The sequence below is a fragment of the Aquarana catesbeiana genome, linkage group LG01 (genome assembly GCF_042186555.1).
Source record: "Aquarana catesbeiana isolate 2022-GZ linkage group LG01, ASM4218655v1, whole genome shotgun sequence".
Classification (NCBI taxonomy): domain Eukaryota; kingdom Metazoa; phylum Chordata; class Amphibia; order Anura; family Ranidae; genus Aquarana; species Aquarana catesbeiana.
In genome coordinates, this window is record NC_133324.1 from 507,842,071 (window position 1) to 507,864,459 (window position 22,389).

A 22,389-nucleotide genomic window follows, 5' to 3' on the forward strand; every position below is an offset into this window, starting at 1 on the left:
GAGCGGAAGGGGACATCCCCCCCCTCCCGCCGCCTCCCGCCGCTGTTACCGGGCCTCCCGATCGCACGGGAGGCCCGGTGTCCAATCGGGTACCTTCGGCGGCTGGGGGCGGGCTGGAACGAAGCTGTGAGCAGCTTCGTTCCAGCCTTCTTGTTGTAAACGCGGAAGCGACGTCATGACATCACTTCCCGTTTACTCGGCTGCCAATGGCGCCGAATTTAAAAAAGTACACAGTATTCAGAATCGCCGTTTTCGGCGATCTGAATACTTTGAAGTGTAAAGGAGGGATCGGGGGTCTTTTAGACCCCCGATCCCTCCATAAAGAGTACCTGTCACCACCTATTACTGTCACAAGGGATGTTTACATTCCTTGTGACAGCAATAAAAGTAAAAAAAAAAATAAATTTTTTTTTAAACACAATTTATAAAGTAAAAAAATAAATAAAATAAATAAAAAAAAAAAAAAAATTTTTAAAGTGCCCCTGTCCCCGCGAGCTCGCGCAGCATATGTAAACGGAGCATAAGAAAACCCATACGGAAGTTGCGCCCGCATATGTAAACGGTGTTCAAACCACACATGTGAGGTATCGCCGCGATCGTCAGAGCGAGAGCAATAATTCTAGCCCTAGACCTCCTCTGTACCTCAAACCTGGTAACCGTAAAAAATTTTTAAAGCGTCGCCTATGGAAATTCATAGGTACCGTAGTTTGTCGCCATTCCACGAGTGCGTGCAATTATAAAGGGTGACATGTTTGGTATCTATTTACTCGGCATAACATCATCTTTCACATTATACAAAAAAATTGGGGTAACTTTACTGTTTGGATTTTTTAAAATTCATGAAAGTGTCCCTTTTCCAAAAATTTGCGTTTAAAACACCGCTGCACAAATACCGTGTGATAAAAATATTGCAACAATCGCCATTTTATTCTCTAGATTCTCTGCTAAAAAATATATATATAATGTTTGGGAACTCTAAGTAATTTTCTAGCAAAAAATACGGATTTTAACTTGTAAACACCAAATTTCAAAAATAGGCTTAGTCATGAAAGGGTTAATTTATTTTTTAATAGTAATGGTGGCGATCTGCGATTTTTTTATCGTGACTGCGACATTTCGGCGGACAGATCGGACACTTTTGACACTATTTTGGGACCAATGACATTTATACAGTGATCAGAGCTAAAAATAGCTACTGATTACTGTATAAATGTCACTGGCAGGGAAGGGTTTAAACATAACTGTAGAGGGGATGGACTCACTACAACATGACGGAGATCACTGCTCCCGATGACAGGGAGCAGTATATCCTTGTTGTGTTGCTAGGCATAACAGGGAAATGCCTTGTTTACATAGGCATCTCCCCGTTCTGCCTCTCCTCACCGCAATCGCGGGCAGGTTTGCGCGGCGGGCGCGTGCCTGCTAGGCGGGAATTTCAAAACGCCGTCCGCCCTTTTGCCTGCCCGTGCCATTCTGCTGACGTAAATCGGCACGCGGTGGTCGGCATGTGGTTAAGGTAGTATTGCAATCGCAAAAAAGTTGATCATCCTGGTTTTGGGAAAGGGATTGGGGAGGGAATTTTATATAGCTTTTTTTTGCAATTTGTAAAGCAGCGGGCTATATCAACTGATGACAGACACATCGATTGACATACTTCGTTATAGACCAGCGATTGCGGAAAGAGTCTGCGGGAGCCTGTGCATTGCACCTGTGATCCACTGATCACAGTTGCAATTATTTGCAGGCTCCTATGCAAAAAAAAAATAATAATAATAATAAATGCACTTTTTTTTTCTGCAAACTTGCGTGCATTTATAATTTTTTTTTTGCAAAAGGTGGACTTAGTAATCTGACAATATTGCCCACATGGCCAGCAAATGCTCTTAATAAACATGGAGGTAGTTTAGTGCAGTCACTCCAGAGTGCCTTTTCATGAAACAGCTGGTAGTTCCATCACCATGGCAACATAGTCTGGCCCAAAATGCTATAGTATTCCCTGCAGATCAAATCTGTTTCTTCAAGCATACACATTTACAGTGCACAGAAAGTGCACCACACCTGCAGGATATAATAGAAGTCTATGGCAAAGTGCAGCTAACCCAGGAAATTTGCAGATGTACTGTGCTGCACCCACGGTGTGGGTAAACCGCTGCACTAAGGCCACTATAAGCAGCCTTATAGTGGCCTCAGAATAGTAACGGCTAATTCACAAGTGCAGCAAGCACTGCTGCTCCCCTGAAAAGTGATCCAAGCGTGTTTGAAAGGTGCTGAGGAGGCGATATATTGGCTCCTTACCACGTGATTTAAACCCATGATTACACGGTAGTATTAGAGGTTTAAATAAGGTGTGAGGGGGCGACACTGTGCCCAGTGATCTTTGACTTTTCCCATGTTGTTCAGGTAGATCTCCTTCTCTTTAAGGTTGCCTACCCTTGGTTTAAAGGGATGTGGTCAAATCATAATGAGCATATTTTTCCATCACTAAAAGATGAAAAATGTAGATCTATGTGCAAAAGTCTTTACTCTGTGATAGGATTACTTCTACAGAAAGAAAGACCTAAAATAAATATAAAAACTGGTCTTTAGTGTGCAGGAGAGTTGTAGGCAAAGCTTAGGTATTTTTTTTAGGGGCTAGGGTAAAACATGCCAGCAGCATGGTAGCCCTCTCAAAATAGCAGTACAATACCTCCTGTAATCAATAGATTGACACAGATATCAACCATTATTAGATGAAAAGATGGAATTAAGCCCTGGCCTGGGTCTGCATAGGAGGAGAAATGCCTTGGCCTTGGTGTTTATGGGAGAAGTAATGTCCTGGCCTTGGTGTCCATGGGTGGAGGAATGTCTGGGCCTTGGTGGTTATAGGAGAAGGAATGTCCTGGCTTTGGTGTCTATGGGAGTAAGACTATCCCATTAGCAGTGTCAGTAACAGAACAGAGATACTGTACATGATACTGTATGTCCTATTGTTGGAATGAGGAATGCCCAGCATTGGTGCTCAATGACTACATACCACAGAAATGCTCTGTGTCCCACATCAATGCTTCTGATTATGCCAGATGATGTTGATGCTGAAACTATGCAGACACTGTTATATATCTATAGTGTAAGATCTCAGGCACTGCTGTCCCTTATTGCTAGTTTCATGAGATTATGAGGACAATTGATGATGAGAAAGTCTCAACCAAGATGGCTGACGTCACACATTGCAGAACAAGTAAGTAGTGGAGAATGATCAGCTGAAGGGATATCACAGACAATAAAGGTGGCTAATCTTTTGTCCCCTACCTATGTTCACTTATCGCTCATTGCCAAATCCTAGACTTACCTATCTAACCATGCCACTTTTCCTACAAAATAATTTCTGTTCTTGTATGTTCCATCTGTTAGTAGTCCAGCAATAGGAACTGTCCAACAAAATTAGGGCTCTTTTGCTCAGTGGGGGAAAGCTCCGCTGAGCAGGCGGATGGCAGGTCTGTCTCCACTTACTGTGCAGGGATGGACCTGTCAAAGCCCTGCTCTCCTCTATGGGGAGACCAGATGAAAACATGCCACCTGTCCGTTTTCATCCGATCTCATCCGATCCACCAGACGGATTGGAAAATAGAGTCCTTATCCGTCTGGATTTTGCGTAGAGGATCGGATCAGATTGGATAGCAGCGAGTGTCAGTGGACATGTCACTGCTGACATCCGCTGCTCCATGGGGTTGAATGGAGCAGGTGGACCTGATCAGAAAGCCCGTGTGAAAGGGCCCTTAGAGATAGTAGGAAGTTGTGACCTACTAAACAATTAAGTTAGCGAATACAGGAAATTTGTTGCACAAGGTACAGACTTAGCTTTCCTAGCTGTTAAATGGCACACACTGAATGTGGTAATAAACTCAACCTTCTTTTGAATACAGGTGAAAACCAAGTGCCTGGAGCTTGGAGCAAAGAGTGTGTCACTGGCCCTTGCTGACATGACCTCATCGGAAGCTCGTGAAAAAGTGATGGAACAAGCTATAACTGCCCTGGGTGAGGGAAATGATTGATGTAGCAACTCACATGCTATAAAAATTGAATGGCGGGTGTCACCAGCGCTAGATTGTTGTCATGTATGGCTGTAAAGTAAATCACATGTGGTACAGTGGGAACTGAACCCAGTGCAGCTGGAAATCGACCATAACTGGAAGATATGGATACCAAAATGTACAACAAAAGAAACCAGCGCACAAGAGTAGGGAGAAGCTGACGCCATCCATGGATGGGGAAAACTTGGCAGTGGGGGTGGCGCCAATGTCCCCACTGCGCTGAGCCGAACTGGGGAATCACTCACCGGCGGGCTGTGGGCAGCTAGGCGTGCTGGTGATGGAAGGGAAGAAAGCAGCAATCAGTGGGAGCTCCATGCTCCACGTGTCAGAGTAACGGGCCAGCGGCTTACTGTCAGAGAGTGGATGGTAGATGTTACAATGCTTTTTCCGTCTGAGCCCAAGCAGGCGTGTGGCTGCTCCAAGAGTTGGGTGGGGATGCCCTGGTCCAAGTACCGTAGCACGGTCGGTTAGCGTCTGGGGCTGGTGGAGACTATGGTGGATAGTCAGGCTCGGTTTAAGCGGGGCCCACTCCCTGACAGTACGCTGGCTGGCCCAGTACTCTGACACGTGGAGCACGGAGCTCCTGCTGATTGCTGCTTTCTTCCCTTCCATCACCAGCAAGCCTAGCTGCCCACAGCTGCCGGCGAGTGAGTCCCCATTTCGGCTCAGCGCAGTGGGGACATTGGTGCCACCCCCACTGCCAGGTTTTCCCCATCCGTGGTTGCCGTCAGCTTCTCCCTGCTCTGGGATCCCTCCAGCGTCACCGTAAGCTTTTATCTTCTATCCATTTTAACATTACAAGTACTTTGACATTTGGATTACTGTTTCCACGTGAAGTTTATCGAATAAACTGTCCACATCATTGTATTACTGCTATTGAGACATTTTTCATTGGTTTTAACCCATTGTGCGCTGGTTTCTTTTGTTGTACATTATGCTATAAAAATTCTGAATGTGAATCTCTTTCTCCTATGATGGAAGGCTTCAAGTGAAAGTAGGCATCCCATAAGAGCCTCAGATGACTGCATTTCACAGTAACGTTTGCTACTATTACAGACATTCTCTCATACTGTTCTGACAGTTGTGATAATGCTGTGATGTTTCAGCCATAGTTATATACAATGCTTTCAAGTAAATGGATGAAAATTGTGTATTTACAACACTTTGCTAAATGTATCCCTTCCAGCCTCCTCTGTCCATTTTGCAATATGCTTTCCACTGCCTGAAATAGAGATCTGCATGTTCTGTTTAACCTCCCTGACGGTATTCCCGAGTGTGGCTCGGGGTTAAATTTCAGTACCATTAGCGGTAACCCCGAGCCACACTCGGGATTACATCTCTGGATCCTGGTGCGGTGTACTTACCTTGTCCCCAGGATCCTGCGATGTCCCCCCGCGGTGTCTGCGGGCTCCGACCTCTGCCTGAAGCCTCTCTGTGCCAGGCTCCGTTCCCTGCGAGCGTCGCGGCGCACGGGGGCGGAGCCTGACGGCAAATTAAAAAATGTAAAAATCATAACACATACAGTACTGTAATCTTACAGATTACAGTACTGTATGAAATCATTTCACTTCCCTTTTGTCCCCAATGCTTTGTCCAATGCCCTGCGTGCAGTTTTATATCATATATACTGTTCTTTCTGCCTGGAAACTTGAGATTGTCCATAGCAACCAAAAAGTGTCCCTTTACGTCAAAAGTGGCTTTAGACCAGCTAGAAAACAGCGATAGTAAATTAGAACACTTGCAGAATTGAGCAATAGTGAATCGTGGGGAAATTTATTTTATTATTATTATATATTTTTTTTTTTTAATTATTTAGATTTATTTATTCTATTATAATTTATGATTTTGTGTTTCAAACTTCATCATACCCGGGACATCTACTAGACTCTTGGTGGACAGATCTAAGTGTGTTATTGCTCAGAATTACAGACCTACAATATAAAACGACAAATTTCTATGCAAAATAATTGTACCGCTTGGAGACGCAAAAATCTGAAATAATCATACCGCCAGGGAGGTTAAATAGATGTACCTGTTCACATTTTAGACCCACAGGTTGTATGACTAATAGACCTTCAGCAAATCTTCCATTGAACCTAACATTTAAAAGAGATGTATAGGGTTTTCCTTTTATTTCAGAATCATACTTGACAGGGAAATCCCAGAACTTAGGGGTTTCCAATAACATTTTGACTGCTGAAACACATTCAGAAAGATGTATTTAATATTCAAGCCTATGGTTTTAGTCATAGGCAGGGAGAACAATACAGTAAGTACATGGTGACAATTAATATGATTGTTCTGACTGAGGCTGGGAGCCGAACTTCCTTTTATAGAAAAAATTTGTGACAGTCACAAAGCAACTCTTCTATGAGGACAAAGCAGTGATGAAAGTATTAATTTTTATTGAAACTATACAAAAATATAATTCAAAATACAAATGACAAATATGAAAAATTATTAAACCAGACATCCCTATTCCCAATACATGCTAAAAAGACATTTAGTCTAAAGAGGACATAGGTGGCCACTATTTTCCAATTTCACCATTCAGATCTCTCTCTCTCACACACACACACACATACACATACAGATCTCAATCGATCAATCAAATCGACTGGGATTTGTAAATGAATTTCTCAGATGACCAGGGAAAATGTCATTAGGGATAATGACTGATGTAGTCTGATGTTGGTATTAGCTCTTGGTCACCAGTTGTTTGGCCAGAATTGAAAATAAAAGTTATATAAAGTGCAGCAGTGTTGAGAAAATTCCTTATAGTCCCAGTAGCACAAACTAATGATGATAACAGCTTCAATGCTTGGATGTGAGCATATTTAGAAATCACCAGTGATTAAGCTACATAACAGTTGCAATGTAACATTTAGGCGCTACAGAGAGAAACTGACTATACCAGCAGCCGAAGCAGTACATGTGTCAGCATATCCTGTCAGATAGTGAAGGAGAGCCTACTATTACCGGCATCCAGACGGGATCTTCACGATCCATATGTCACCATCACATGCACTGGAGGAGAAGGCTATCACTCACTGACAGCGGAGCAGATACCGGCATTTCAGAAGGGATCATCGCCATCCATGGGTTACCGTCATAGGCATTGAGGGAGAAAGTTCTACTCACTGACAGCGAGGCTGCTTCCTTTGTTCCTGGTGTAAGTCTGTGTCAGCTGTTAGGCAGATCTTTTAATCATCGCTGGTGTAATATAGGAGACATCCATTGTAGAGGCTGCAAACAGTCAAGCTCTGGCGTTTGGCTAGCGAGCCATTGGCATATTGAGAGGTAAAAAAGGGGCGAATTAGTGGATTGAATTGTGGCCAACCAGAAGTCCTCCTCACGGATACCATATCCTCCTGATGCTTACATGTTTCGCTAATATGATAGCTTCAACTTCCTTTTATACTCTATACATAGCTGGGGACTACTTTGTAAGTCTCTTTGAAGTCCTAATTAAATTGTTGGTTATTTACATTGCTAAACAGATGGTCAGTTACATAGTTACATAGCTAGTAAGGTTGAACAAAGACACCAGTCCATCCAGTATATCTGGTTAATCAGAATACATGTTTTGGCTACTCATAACTAAATGTTTGATAAATAGCTATTCAATTTACCCTATCATACTGTACTTACCTAGGTGGATGCAGCATAGTTGCCAACAGTCCCGATTTTCCCGGGACAATCCTGATTTTGGGACCCTCGTCCCGATTTAATCTTGTCCCAGGTGTTTTCCCGAATTTTTGGGATTGTCCCGAGAAAATCGTGAGTGTTTTTGTAAAAAAACGGCAACGGCTCCACAAAAATGGCCGCCGTCGCCCCACGAGTGAGTCAATCAGTTGTTTCCCCTTGTGTTCAGTGCAGGGGAGAGGGGTAGCCAATCGGCTTCTCTCTTCAGTGTACAAATAGAAAATTCTATTGTACACTGAAGCCTATTGGCTACAGGGATTGGCGACCCCTCCCCCCTCTCCACTGAACACAAGGAAATCCTCCCTCCGCTCTGCCCCGTGTGTGACAGTGTCTCGTCTTTGACGAGAAGAGAGGGGGGGCCGCCGGGGAGCAGCCGCTCGTGAGTCACTGTGACAGAGAGAGAACTTACTACAGACAAGCTTCCTGCGCTACTCTGCATACTGGCTAGTTGGTAATGTACCCCTGAGGTGCCCCATGCATAGTTGCCAACAGTCCCGATTTTCCCAGGACAATCCCGATTTTGGGACCCTCGTCCCGATTTAATCTTGTCCCGGGTGTTTTCCCCAATTTTTGGGATTGTCCCGAGAAAATTGTGAGTGTTTTTGTAAAAAAACGGCAACAGCTCCACAAATATGTCCGCCGTCGCCCCACAAGTGAGTCAATCAGTTGTTTCCCCTTGTGTTCAGTGCAGGGGAGAGGGGCAGCCAATCGGTTTCTCTCTTCAGTGTACAAATAGAAAATTCTATTGTACACTGAAGCCTATTGGCTACAGGGATTGGCGACCCCTCCCCCCTCTCAACTGAACACAAGGAAATCCTCCCTCCGCTCTGCCCCCTGTGTGACAGTGTCTCGTCTTTGACAAGAAGAGAGGGGGGGCCGCCTGGGAGCAGCCGCTCGTGAGTCACTGTGACAGAGAGAGAACTTACTACAGACACGCTTCCTGCGCTACTCTGCATACTGGCTAGTTGGTAATGTGCCCCCTGAGGTGCCCCATGCCCTAATGTGCCATGTGCCCCGATGAGCCCCATAATGTACCATGTGCCATAATGTGCCCTGAAGTGCTATGTGCCCTGACGTGCCCCATGCCCTGATGTGCTATGTGCCCCATAATGTGCCCTGATGTGCCCCATAATGCGCCATTTGCCCTGACGTGCCCCATGCCCTGACGTGCTATGTGCCCTGACGTGCTATGTGCCCTGATGTGCTATGTGCCCTGACGTGCTATGTGCCCTGACGTGCTATGTGCCCTGATGTGCTATGTGCCCTGACGTGCCCCATGCCCTGATATACTATGTGCCCCATAATGTGCCCTGATGTGCCCCATAATGTGCCATGTGCCCTGACGTGCCCCGTGCCCTGACGTGCCCCATGCCCTGATGTGCTATGTGCCCCATAATGTGCCCTGATGTGCCCCATAATGTGCCCTGACGTGCCCCGTGCCCTGACGTGCTATGTGCCCTGATGTGCTATGTGCCCTGACGTGCTATGTGCCCTGACGTGCCCCATGCCCTGACGTGCTATGTGCCCTGATGTGCTATGTGCCCTGACATGCCCCATGCCCTGACGTGCTATGTGCCCTGATGTGCTGTGTGCCCTGACGTGCTATGTGCCCTGATGTGCTATGTGCCCTGATGTGCTATGTGCCCTGACGTGCCTTGTGCCCTGACGTGCTATGTGCCTTGATGTGCTATGTGCCCTGATGTGCTGTGTGCCCTGACGTGCTATGTGCCCCGTGCCCTGACGTGCTATGTGCCCTGACGTGCCCCGTGCCCTGACGTGCCATGTGCCCTGACGTGCTCCGTGCCCTGACGTGCCATGTGCCCTGACGTGCTATGTGCCCTGATGTGCTATGTGCCCCATAATGTGCCCTGTGCCCTGACGTGCTATGTGCCCTGATGTGCTATGTGCCCTGATGTGCTATGTGCCCTGATGTGCTATGTGCCCTGACGTGCCCCATGCCCTGACGTGCTATGTGCCCTGACGTGCTATGTGCCCTGATGTGCCCCGTGCCCTGACGTGCCATGTGCCCTGACGTGCCATGTGCCCTGACATGCCCCGTGCCCTGACGTGCTATGTGCCCTGACGTGCTATGTGCCCTGACGTGCCCCATGCCCTGACGTGCCATGTGCCCTGATGTGCCTTGTGCCCTGACGTGCTATGTGCCCTGACATGCTATGTGCCCTGACGTGCTATGTGCCCTGACGTGCCCCGTGCCCTGACGTGCCCCGTGCCCTGATGTGCTATATGCCCTGACGTGCTATGTGCCCTGATGTGCCCCATAATGTGCCATGTGCCCTGACGTGCTCCGTGCCCTGATGTGCTATATGCCCTGATGTGCCCTGTGCCCCATATTGTGCCATGTGCCCCGTGCCCTAATGTGCAATGTGCCCTGATGTGCCCCGTGCCCTGATGTGCTATGTGCCCTGATGTGCCCCATAATGTGCCCTGATGTGCTATATGCCCTGATGTGCTATGTGCTCTGATGTGCTATGTGCCCTGATGTGCTATATGCCCTGATGTGCCCTGATGTGCTATATGCCCTGATGTGCTATGTGCCATATGCCCTGATGTGCTGTGCCCCAATCTCCTATGCCCTGATGTGCTGTGCCCCGATCTCCTATGCCCTGATGTGCCCCATGACCTGATGTGCCTTGTGGCCCGGTGCCCCGTGCCCTGATGTGCTCCGATGTCCTGTGCCTCAATGTCGTGTGCCCTGATGTGCTGTGCCCTATACGCTGATGTGCTGGGCTCTGTACCCTGATGTGCTGTGCCCTGTACCCTGATGTGGCCTGGTGTGCTGTACCCTGATATGCTGTGCATTGATGTGCCTTGTATCCTGATGTGCCTTGTGCCCTGATGTGGCCTGATGTACCGAACCCTGATGTGTTGTGCCCTGGGCAGGTCTGGATGAAGTCCAGGGCCACATTTTTGTCCCAGTCCAGCCCTGGCCCCCTCCCTCCATATCACCACCATACCTGACCCCCTCCCCCCATATCTCCACCATACCTGCACCCGCCTCCCCCCATGACAACATCATGCCTGCATCCCCCTCCCCCCATGCCTGCACCCCCTCTGGCCTAGTCACCACCATGCCTGCACCCCCACCGGCCTAGTCACCACCATGCCTGCACCCCCTCCGGCCTAGTCACCACCATGCCTGCACCCCTTCCGGCCTAGTCACCACCATGCCTGCACCCCCCAGGTCACCATCATGCCTGCACCCCCAAATCACCACCCTGTCTCCACCCTTCCCCAAGTCAGCCTGTAACACCCCAAGTCACCATGCCTCCACCCACACACCTCTCTCCCCTTGTCACCACTCTTGAGGAGATGTAGCTAGACTGCAGCCAACACTCCGCTGGGGACACCTGACGTAAGAGGTACTGTACTGGGAATGCCTGATGGAAGGAGGGACTCTGCTGGGGCACCTGATGCAAGGACAGACTCTGCTGGGGGCACCTGATGTAAGGACAGACTCTGCTGGGGGAACCTGATGGCATCTGGTGGCAGGCGACGTAGCAGGTGACACGCTCGGTGGTCCCACTGATTCTGCATTATGGTGAGTTGAATGATTTCATATTATATTACAATGTAATAATAGAAATAATGCGATTCAATCATCCTGACATCATAACAGCCATGGTGCTGGGATGATTGAAGTGCTAACACCAGGTGTTTGGAGTATCTTTTTCTGCTGATTGTTAAACTTTCTAGAATACACATATTTTTATTGTGTAGGATCTGGGGCTGCTGTCCCATCATTCCCCTCTCCCCCTTTCCCTCTCCCCCTTTCCCCCTCTCCCCCTTTCCCCTCTCCATCCCTCATTCATCTCAGACTCTAACCACAACCTCTTGAGCCACGCCCATTTAAGCCACGCGCACTATTTCGAGTAAACCGCGCCCATTTTTCACCACGGCGCGATTCGTGCGCCGCACTTGTATTTTTTTGCAAAACCACACCTACAAACGAATGCCCGCCCCCTAATTATTGTACGGCTCCACCTACAGCCAAAAAAGTGTCCCACATTTTTTTTTGAAATGTTGGCAACTATGGATGCAGGTTCTCCAACACTGAGAACTGAGCGATCTAATACCGCCGCTCGCGTGGCTCCCAGAGCTCCCTAAGCAGACAGCTGGTGACTGTCAGTCGGCAGCTCTCTGCTCTGCCCCTTCGCACTCTCTGGATCGCTGGGCTGTGGCGGGTGCGGCCAGTTATGGCTCTCAGCGGCCCACTGGGAGGCTGAGCCAGGTTCCAGTCCAGGCATGTGGGTGGATCCCGACCATATGGTCGTGATCCTTCTGGAGTCTGGACCAGCTCTGTGACATCAGCCAACAGCGGGCTTCAGCCCACTGTCTGCTGAAAATGGGTCACAGGAGTTCAGAACAAACTGCACTCCTGTGATCCACGGAAGAAATACAGCCAAGCAAAGTCCATTCAAGGAAGCCGTACTATTGATTCCCAATATAAAAAGTGCTCTGTGAATGGTGGACCAGCAGATGATTAAAAAGTTCTGCCTACTCTATTCATAGAATGCTTTTCATTGTGGGGACAAATAGTACAGCTTCTTTTAATGGAGCATAGGGGTGGAAAGAGTGGGCATTGTTGGTGCTTGACGAGTGTCTGTTAAGGATGAGCTCCAGCATGTTCGCACACCCCACATGCAGACCTCGCCAGGAAGTCGGCACTGCGCTGCGCTAATCACAGGCAGTGAGACATTTCCCCATCCGCGAATCAGGACAATGTCTCACTGCCTGTGATTAGTGCAGTGCCGACTTCCTGGCGGGCTCTGCACGTGGGGTGTGCGAACACGCCGGAGCTCATCCTTAGTGTCTGTCAAAGGTGCAGCTGCTCATATTAATCCCACAGCACCTGAATGGACTCCGCTGTGGGGAAATATGGGGTCTAGGCTAGGGGATTTCAGATTGCAACCTAACACAGCAGCCACTCTTCATTCATGGTAAGTACCATCTCTGGCGCTGTTTAAAAAAATAAATATGGAGCTAAGTAGTTCTCACTTTACTTGCTGCATGTTTGTTATGGGAAACTCATTGGAATGGCATGACAGCAAGCAACAAGCATTTTTGAAAGGAATTCAGCAGTACCATTCCACATTTCTCTGAGCATAGGAAATAACAATTCAGCCTACAAAGTTTTTTTTCAAAATTCATTCATTTGGCAACTGCTTCATACTTTCATTTTTAAATATGCCTCATTGATCTAAAAGGAACAGCCCTATCTCAACCCTTGAGAAAAATGAACCTTGTCACTGATAAGTGTGCTTTATCTGGTGTCTCTGTGTTATTACCTACAGAAATTATCCATTGGCTGTTTGTCTCCAGTAATCAGGGTGGACTGATGTTTGAATAGACTAATTAAGATTGTCAGAGATTTTTAAAAGGAACATTGCATGTCAGCGCGATCCCATATAGTAGATATTATGGCAGTTAGATTATGTGTGCTTGTCTTGCTGAACAGATATATGCAGCTTAGGGTCCATGCACATTAGAAGCAGAAAAAAATGCCAGAGCCTCTAGCACAAAAAGGGGCATAAAAATGCTCATGGTAGCTCATATTGCACAAGAGTTTAGAAGAGTTTAGGTAAGTTTATGGGCTTTTGCTTTTATAAGCGTTTCTTCCAAAACCTTCTCATTTTTTAATGTACACTCGAAAACACCAAATGTGTTTTATACGCTGTTTATGTGCATTTATGAGCGTTTAGTGGGGTTTTTTCCTGCCTGAAAACTCCTCTCAAAAACACACTTGTAATGGGGTTTGTTTTTTCTGCCTCTAAACTATCCTCTTGAAATATGCCTCTAATTGCCCTAATCTAATGTGTTTTAAGCCCAGTGTGCACGGACCCCTAATTCAGAACTAAAACCATCAAGTTAAAGTGATTGTATAGTCTCATTTGTTTAAAAATAACAAACATGTTATACTTGCCTCCTCTGTGCAGTTGTTTTTACACAGAGCAGCCTAGATCCTCCTCTTCTTGGGTCCCTCTTTGCTGCTCATTGCCCCTCCCTCTTTTGAGTGCCCCTCAGCCAGTAGCTTGCTACAGGTTGTCACCCAAGCCGAGTCAGAGTTCCGTGTATCCATTCAGACACTGAGCCCTGACCTGGCCCCGCCCCTCTCTCCCCAGATTGACTGACTGACTTTGATTGACAGCCGCAGAAGCCAATAGCGCCGCTGCTCTGTCTCAGCCAATTAGTAGGAGTGTACTGGATAGCTGAGGGGATCGTGGACACTGCTGGAGAGAGAAGGAGCTCAGGTAGGTAATTGGGGGGTGCTGGGGGGGGGCTGCTACAGACAGAAGGATTTTTATCTTAATGCATACAATGCATTAAGATAAAAAACCTTCTGCCTTTACAACTCTAAACAGTTCCATTCAAGGCATGCCATGATAACTGTCACAGATGCTTCTGCTCTCAACCAAACAAGCCATAAAATGGCTGATCACATGAGCATCACCAGTTGCATATTAAACATAGGCTAAGATAGAAGCTTCCTTGGCGGAAAGGAGAGGAGGATTTAGTTTCACTTTAAAGTGATTGTAAAGGATTTTTTTTAAATAACAGACATGTTATATTTACCTGCCCTACTTATCCTCCCTTTCTGGGGTCCCCTGCCGACGCTTTCGAGTACCCCCCCATGGAAGCTGGTTTCTGGGGGGTTATTCATGCTCCTTGATCCCGAGCTGCACTATGTGTATCTATTAGCACACACAGCGTGGCTCGGCCTGGCACCCCCTCTCCCTCGTCACTGGATTTGATTGAGAGCAGCAGGAGCCAATAGCTCCAATGAGGAGGGACAGTGACAGCAGCGCTACTCCTCTCAGGCACAGTGCTGGGCCAATATCGGGCTCAGGTAAGAATTCAGGGTGCAGGGGGAGCTGCACCTAAAAGGTTTTTTTACCTTAACCACTTAAGGACCGGGCCCATTTTTGACACTTGTTGTTTGTTACAGTATTTTTTGCTAGAAAATTACCTAGAATCCCCAAACATTATATATATATATATATATATATATATATATATATATATTTTAGCAAAGACTCTGGAGAATAAAATGGCTGTCCTTGCAATATTTTATGTCACACGGTATTTGCGCAGTGGTCTTTCAAACCCAATTTTTTGGGAAAAAATACACTTTTTTGAATTAAAAACTAAGAAAACAGTAAAGTTTTGAAAGTTTTGTGCACACTCGTGGAATGACGACAAAGGACAGTACCTAAAAATCTCCATAGGCGGGTCTTGTGCTAGAATTATTGCTCACACTCTGATGATCGCAAGGATACCTCAAATGTGTTATTTGAACACCGTTTACATTTGCGGGCGCGACTTACATAAAAGTTTTCTTTGCTGCGCAAGCACGCTGGGAAGGAGGCGCTTTAAAATGTATTTTTTTTTTTCTTATTTATTTATTTTATTTATTTTTTAACACTGTCCCTTTAAAAAAAAAATCTGATCACTTTTATTGCTGTCACAAGGAATGTAATCATCCCTTGTGACAGTAATAGGCGATGACAGGTACTCTTTATGGAGGGATCAGGGGTCTAAAAGACCCTAAATCCCCCCTTTGCACTTCAAAGTATTCAGATCGCCAAAATTGGTGATTCTGAACACTGTCATTTTTCTTAAATCAGCGCCATTGGCAGCCCAGTAAACCGGAATTTTACTATGGAGACCCGATTGAAGCCGAATCCAGCTTAATTCGGGTCACAGCCTCGCTGGCAGACGCACTGGATCATGGATCGGGTCTCCAGGTGGGACGGGAGGCCCGGGAAGAGCGGCAAACTGCGGCGGGAGGGGGAGACGTCCGCTCCCGCTGCCTGGGATAACGGCCAAGTGGCTGCTGAGCCGGATCGGCCATTATCACCAGATAGCCAACCGCCCGCTCTGAAAAACGGTACCAGGGTACAGCCTGCAGCTGCTGGCTATACCCCAATACATCCACTTCCTCAAGCCGATATACCGGTACGGAGCATCAGGCGTCCCCATCAGAGTCCCCCTTTGCATCAGGCGTCCCCATCAGAGTCCCCCTTTGCATCAGGCGTCACCCCTCTCCCCCCTCTTTCTCACAGCATCCACCTTCGGACCAGCCAGAAACTGGAAGTGATGGCACGGGACCCGCTACTAACCACAACAGGGAACAATGCTGCAGTGGGAGTGTTCAGGGCGCAGGGCTCTGCGCCCCAAGGACATGCTAAAGGAAGCCAATAGAGCTGCTTATTTGCTTGTTTTTTTTATGTGATTGCAAACACGTCGTGCTTCCCATAGCACCCGTGTGTCCGGTGTTCCGCACACACAGGGCCATTTTTAAAAAATATGTTATAAGTAGCTTGGGGGGGTGGACAGATTGAGATATGGTCTTATAAATAGTTGAGAGGGGTTTAGTGAGGGTATAATCTCTAAGTACATCCTTTAGGGTCCTTTCACACTGGGGCGGCTTGCAGGCGCTATTGCGCTAATAATAGCGCCTGCAAACCGACCCGAAAGTGCCGCTGCTTTCATTCCAGTGTGAAAGCCCCGAGGGCTTTCACACTGGAGCGATGCGCTGGCAGGACGGTAAAAAAAGTCCTGCCAGCAGCATCTTCGGAGCGGTGAAGGAGCGGAGTGTATACCGCTCCTTCACCGCTCCTGCCCATTGAAATCAATGGGACGGCGCGGCTATACCGCCGGCAAAGCGCCTCTGCAGAGGCGCTTTGCGGTGGTTTTTAACCATTTCTCGGCCGCTAGCGGGGGGTAAAACCGCCCCGCTAGCGGCCGCATACCGACGGTAAAGTGCCGCTTACAATAGCGACGCTTTACCGCCGACGCCCGCCCCGGTGTGAAAGGACCCTAAGGGTTGAGGTATAAAAAACTGGTTGTTTAAATTGGATTTGAAAGGCGTATCTCAATTGTAAATACCTAAAAAAGTATACATTAGGCAGGTCAAATTGCAATTTTAAGGTGTCAAAAGGTTTCAGTTCTCCAGCTATACATATCTGCTCTAAATATGTAATGCCCTTCACTGCCCAAATCTGCGGATCAGGTATAGAGGCAAATTCCGGTAATAATGGATTGAGCCATAGGGAGGTATGTTGTGAGATGTGATCGGAGGGGCTAGGACGTAGAGCTTGGGCCAGCAACCAAGCTTTCAATACGGCTTTCATGGCTGCAGTCAAAAGAAGGGAAGCAGAGGCCCCTCTGTATAAGAGGTTTTTAAGGGCCTCAAAGGAGCCTATACAGGAAGCTTCTAATACTACTGCCGCATTGGTCTCATTCTGTGCGAGCCAATTATGGGCATGTGTGAGCATGGCAGCCAGGAAATATTTGTAGAGATCCGGGCACACCAAACCTCCCTGCAGCCATGGCCATTGCAAGACTGTAAACTTAAACCTTGGTTGTTGTGAGCCCCAAATGAAAGCAGTTAAGCTAGAATGAATTAATTTAAAATGTCTTTTTGGGAATCCACACTGAAGCACATAGAGAAAACCAGGTAACAACTTAATTTTAAACAGGTTTATGCACCCTTTTAAAGTCAAATGGAGATTGGCCCATGCCCTAAATTTAGATTTCATATTGTCAAGAAGTGGAACTAAATTTAAGACACAATATTCCGAAGTATCTGGGGAAATCTCAATATCCAGGTATCTGATATTGGATGACCATAATAGAGGTAGGGTAGGATCAACGCCATCTTGGGCCTCTCTGTCAATAGGTAAAATTTGTGATTTTCCCCAATTAATTTTTAGTCCTGAATTAATAGAAAATTCAGACAGTATACGTAACGCTTCTCTAAGAGATGGCCCTGGGTCATGAAGAAACAATATGAGGTAATTTGCATACATTGCTATCTTTTCCACCAAGGTTCCCACACGGATACCAACAACATCAGAGGCCCTCTTTATGGCCACTGCCACCGGCTACATCACAATAGTGAACAGAGCCGGAGACAATAGGCAACCCTGTCTCGTACCCCTCCTAACTGGAAAGAATTCTGAGAGCTCGCCCCCGAGCTTAACCTGTGCTGAAAGGCAGGAATGAAGCAACTGCACCCATTTCAAAAACTTGGACCCGAACCCCATCCAGAACCCCCTTCCAGCACTGAGAGCATATAAGGCCAGGCCACAGAGTCAAAGGCTTTCTCAATGTCAAGTGCTGCCAAGACTCTAGAGGTGGAGTCAGTTGGGGGTAGTTGTAAATGAGTGAAAACCCGGTGGATGTTGATATCCGTGGACTTCCCCGGTATAAACCCTGTTTCATCTATGCTGAATAGATCAGGAATAATTTTCATCAATCTAGTGGCCAAAATTTTTTGTTAAAATATTTAGATCGTAATTCAACAAAGAAATGGACCTGTAGGAGGCACATTTGGAGTGGTTCTCTCCTGGTTTGGGAATTAAGACTATATGGGCCTGATACATAGAGGGGGGTAGCGTCATTTTTTCTAAAGATTCAGAGAACAAGCTGTGTGGTTTGGGTGCCATGGTAGAGATGTACAGATGTACATCCTATACCACTCCCCCGGGATACCATCTGGACCTGGAGTTTTCTTACCGGGAAAAGAGTGTATAGCTGCTTCAATTTCCTCTAATGAAATGGGTTTATCAAGAAGTACTACTTCTTCTTGTGAAAAGTGTGGGGAGGTCTAGGGTACTGAGTAATTCACAGATAGCGGTCTTGGACGGGCCTGGGACTGCAGAATACAACTGGTTAAAATAGTCAGTGAATTTGTGTAGAATGCTAGTGGGATCAGATATAACAGTGTCATCTGCATAGCGTATGTTCAAAATTACCATTTGAAACCTTGAAGCCACAAGATTAGCCAGCAGTTTTCCATTTTTGTCTCCAGACTCAAACACCCTGCCAGCCTGTCGTGGATATTCCCTATCCTCTTTTGCGCTAATAAGCACACATTCAGTCTAATGGTATAATGCATCTTTAAAGCAGGGTTCCACCCAAATTTTGAACAATATCTGTATGTATTCTCTTCCTTGCCTAGATGCTGACATGCCGTTTAAAAAAATTTAAATTGCCGTAATTACCCTTTATTTTTCTATTCTTCTTTGCACTTCCTGGTTCTCCTCCCGTGGGAGTAGGCGTGTTTCTAGCCTCTCCTAGACTCCTGGGAGCTAGTCTCAGGCTTCCCAGGATGCCACTGAGCATGTGCGGGAATGAGCGGTGAATGCTGGGAGCACAGCATTCACCACATCCAGGAAATAAATGCTTGTGGGCTTCAAATGCCCACAATGAAGATGGAAACCACCTGCAGTGAATAATATAAGTTATTCTTTCCGACGAAATCTGACACAGGCGGACATATTACACACAATATGTGAATATGTAATGCTGAGAAGAAAAGATTGTGAATGAACTCATAAAAAAAAAAAACGATAGATAGGTGGACCCCCACTTTAAATAATCCATGTCTCCCCCTTTCCCCAGTAAACAGACATTACCAGAGCTTACGTCCTCATCTGAGCACGACGGCCTTACCGGGTTCTTTTATTCACACACAAACTGGAAGCCCTGCCTCCAACAGCCAATCGCCTCCTACACAGGATGTGACCTCACAGGATATGACCCAATAAGGATATGACAACCCAGGCTGTAACAATACAGGATGTGACAACACAGGATGTAAATGTCAACACAGGAGAAATGAATTTATACAACCAATACAACAATGACTAGAGGAGTCTTATGGGCGTGTCTGAGCGGGGGCAGCATGTACAATCTCCAGCCCCCTGTCTCTATCACAGGAAGCCTGAGATCATGAACACTTCCCCCGACCACAATGATTCAAAGAATGCCCTTCCTATCGTTTGTTCGTGAATCCTTATTCTGCGTTGTTCAGAGAACAAAGCATACCCGAACTATACTACTGTCTCTGTGGACGAGAGATTATCTGCAGGTGTATGTTCATGGCACCACAAATATGTTGACCAGGCATACAGGGGTGACACGAGCGCACATCCGCTAAACCGATAATGTCTTTGCAGAGCGAACACATCCCCCCAGATGATCATTCTGTGCATCACACAGGGGCCCTTCGCTGGCAGACATATCCCCACTCCGCAAACACTTCTCTACATCCCCAAGGAGCTTTCCACTACCAAACGGATCTCAACCAGCGTCGGTCTGCCCAAGTCAGCTCTTTAGAGCGGGTTGCAGGAGTACTAACACTGGGAGACACTTATGACAATACATATTAAAATACATCTTCATAAAATTTCCACAACAGTCCCTCCTCTTGTCATATGGTCCCATGTGTCCCTCGATGAGTCTTGATCTTCTTCTTACACCTGGAAATGAATCAGTCCTTACAGTCCATATGAGTCCATAAAAAGATAAAACACGGCTTGACATGTAGACTCTATTCTTCAGGAGGGATGACCTAGAGTAGGACATGAAGGCCGGTCGGTCTGGGATCCTCTGTGTCTTGTACTTGGGTTGGGCTTCAGGGCATTGTCATCTGCTCAGGCTTTGTTCACTCGTCCAATCAGGCAACAGTAGCACCTCATCATATAGAAGGAATAGAAACAAAAATAACATGAGTATATATGTACCCCTACTTCCTTCAACTATGATCCGCTGCAAAAAAAAATTAAATCCTCAAAGATTCCCAGACCCTTAAAGGGACTTCAACCTTCACTAGCTATAGTTCTGGCTTTGCCTTGCAGGGATCTAAACCTTATCCATATGGAACTGAACTTTGTCACTAGTATCCCCGATCCAAGTATACCAATCTTTACTTATGAATTCCCAGAAACCCCCCTTAGACTGTGGGAACTTCCTTGTAGCTTCAACAGTTACATGAAACATCCCATCCTCAATGGATGAGAAATTGTTCAATCGTTTCATAAGCTCAAGCCCCCACCGTGTACAAGCAATTCCCTTCCAGCTGTCCCTGCCATTCTTACCTTCTCTGGCGCCATCAGATTCTCACAATCGGCCACGACATAAGATGCTGGGACGAGTTTCACCAGCACACATGAACCTGTTGCATTAGGGGGAATTACCTTATAAGCTGTAGATCCACATTAATACCAAACTAAAGTTGAAACACACTTGTGGGCTACCAAGTTATCCCGATACCATAGCTGGCAAGAACCAGAGCTATTGTTAAAACTATAATTACTTTTACCCTCTAGAAATGTATCGTTAAATTGTAAGTGTCTGTTTGGATTTTACTAGTTTGTCAAAACTCCTCATACCAATATGAACATCACATATAACATGTACCGCCGTCATCGCTGGGGCACTAGAGCTCAGTGGAGACTCAGAGTAGAGCCAACCATGTGTCCTGTTCGCTTTCTTAGCTAGTTGGGAAATACACTTTAAAAATATAAATAAACAAAGATACTCATCCTTTGGTGTAGTTGAGCAGCTTCTTGCAGTGGCTGGCCTGGTCTCGTCCCTCAAGCTTCTTTACAACAACCCAGTTGTTACAGGAGGGTACAGGAGGGGACTCATAAACCCTGTGGTGGACCTTTTGAAGTTCATGTTACAGTGACTGCACCCACCCCATCAGCTGAGAATGTAAGTGACAGCTGCTGAGGAAAGTACAACTCTGGTTTTGGTTGACCTCCAAACAAACCTCATATGGTATGAACCCAGACATGTGGGAACTTAATGACTGTGGTCACTGCATCTTACCATCTGGGGTATTGATACCTGGAACAATTGACAAAGAGGTTCCTATGGGAGCGTCCTTCACCAGACTGCTGATTCAAATTCCATCAAAGGAAGAGAGTCGTGGAACCCTGTCGTTCCTACTAGGTCACAAACTTGGCTAGAATTAGAGCGATTAGTATTATTGGTTTGAAAATTTGTCATTCTCACCACTATCACCCCCCCCCCCCCCCTTTCCTCCTCATTACAAACTGGAGGAAGACACGCAGGGTTTAGAATGGTGCAGAAAAAAAACTATGAAAGCAGTGAAATAGCCTATGATACTTTTACCTTCTTATACACCTGCTTTCTATGTACATACACTTTCAGAAACTCCTTGGACCTGAAAAGATACTTATAAACAAAAGTTATTACTCTATCCTTCATATTTAATCTGCAAAGAATAGTAAACAATACAACATTCATGTACATATTGTAAATTGTCACTGACATTCCTCAAAACCCACAATAACTAAACCCTCTGTAACCCTTACTTTCACGTTCTTACTAAAATACAACACCCGCGACCCGTAAGAGGGCTGTCGCTGTAGGTTCAAACATATTCTTGTTACCACATACAAACATGAGACAAACATTTAGATACAAATGTGGGGGAGATATTGCATAGTTCCCAAAACAAAAATGAAAAAACAAAACAACCAGATGGAATGCTACCTTCACTCTTTTAGAGATAGAAAAAAATACAATGGGAAAAACACAAGAGCAGCTTGACATCTTTGCATGGACCAGGGCATGATAATTTTTAATCACACAAACATGTACTACACATCCATCAACTCACTCATTACAGATTTCTGAAGCCACAGCTGAACTATTTCCAAGGTATTTTTATTCCGGGGTCTTGTACCTCCAGACATCAAAAGTACCTTCCAAAGGAATACCCCTTACTGTACCTTCTGACCGTATCTGCCAATCTTTAAGGGGTTTAATGGCCTTT

The 22,389-nt window shown here is 46.3% G+C and overlaps 1 protein-coding gene across 4 annotated transcripts in view; it reads left to right on the plus strand.

Moving 5' to 3' along the window:
• HSD11B1L (hydroxysteroid 11-beta dehydrogenase 1 like) overlaps window positions 1-22,389 on the plus strand; it is a 115,874-nt gene that overhangs the window by 28,774 nt on the left and 64,711 nt on the right. For all 4 annotated transcript variants that reach the window (XR_012235360.1, XR_012235361.1, XM_073593700.1 and 1 more), the window contains exon 3: window positions 3,903-4,014. Coding sequence is in view for 2 of the 4 variants with exons in the window: in XM_073593700.1 (XP_073449801.1) it covers window positions 3,903-4,014 (112 nt within the window). In the remaining 2 variants the exon portion in view is untranslated. The remainder of the gene's footprint in view (window positions 1-3,902; window positions 4,015-22,389) is intronic.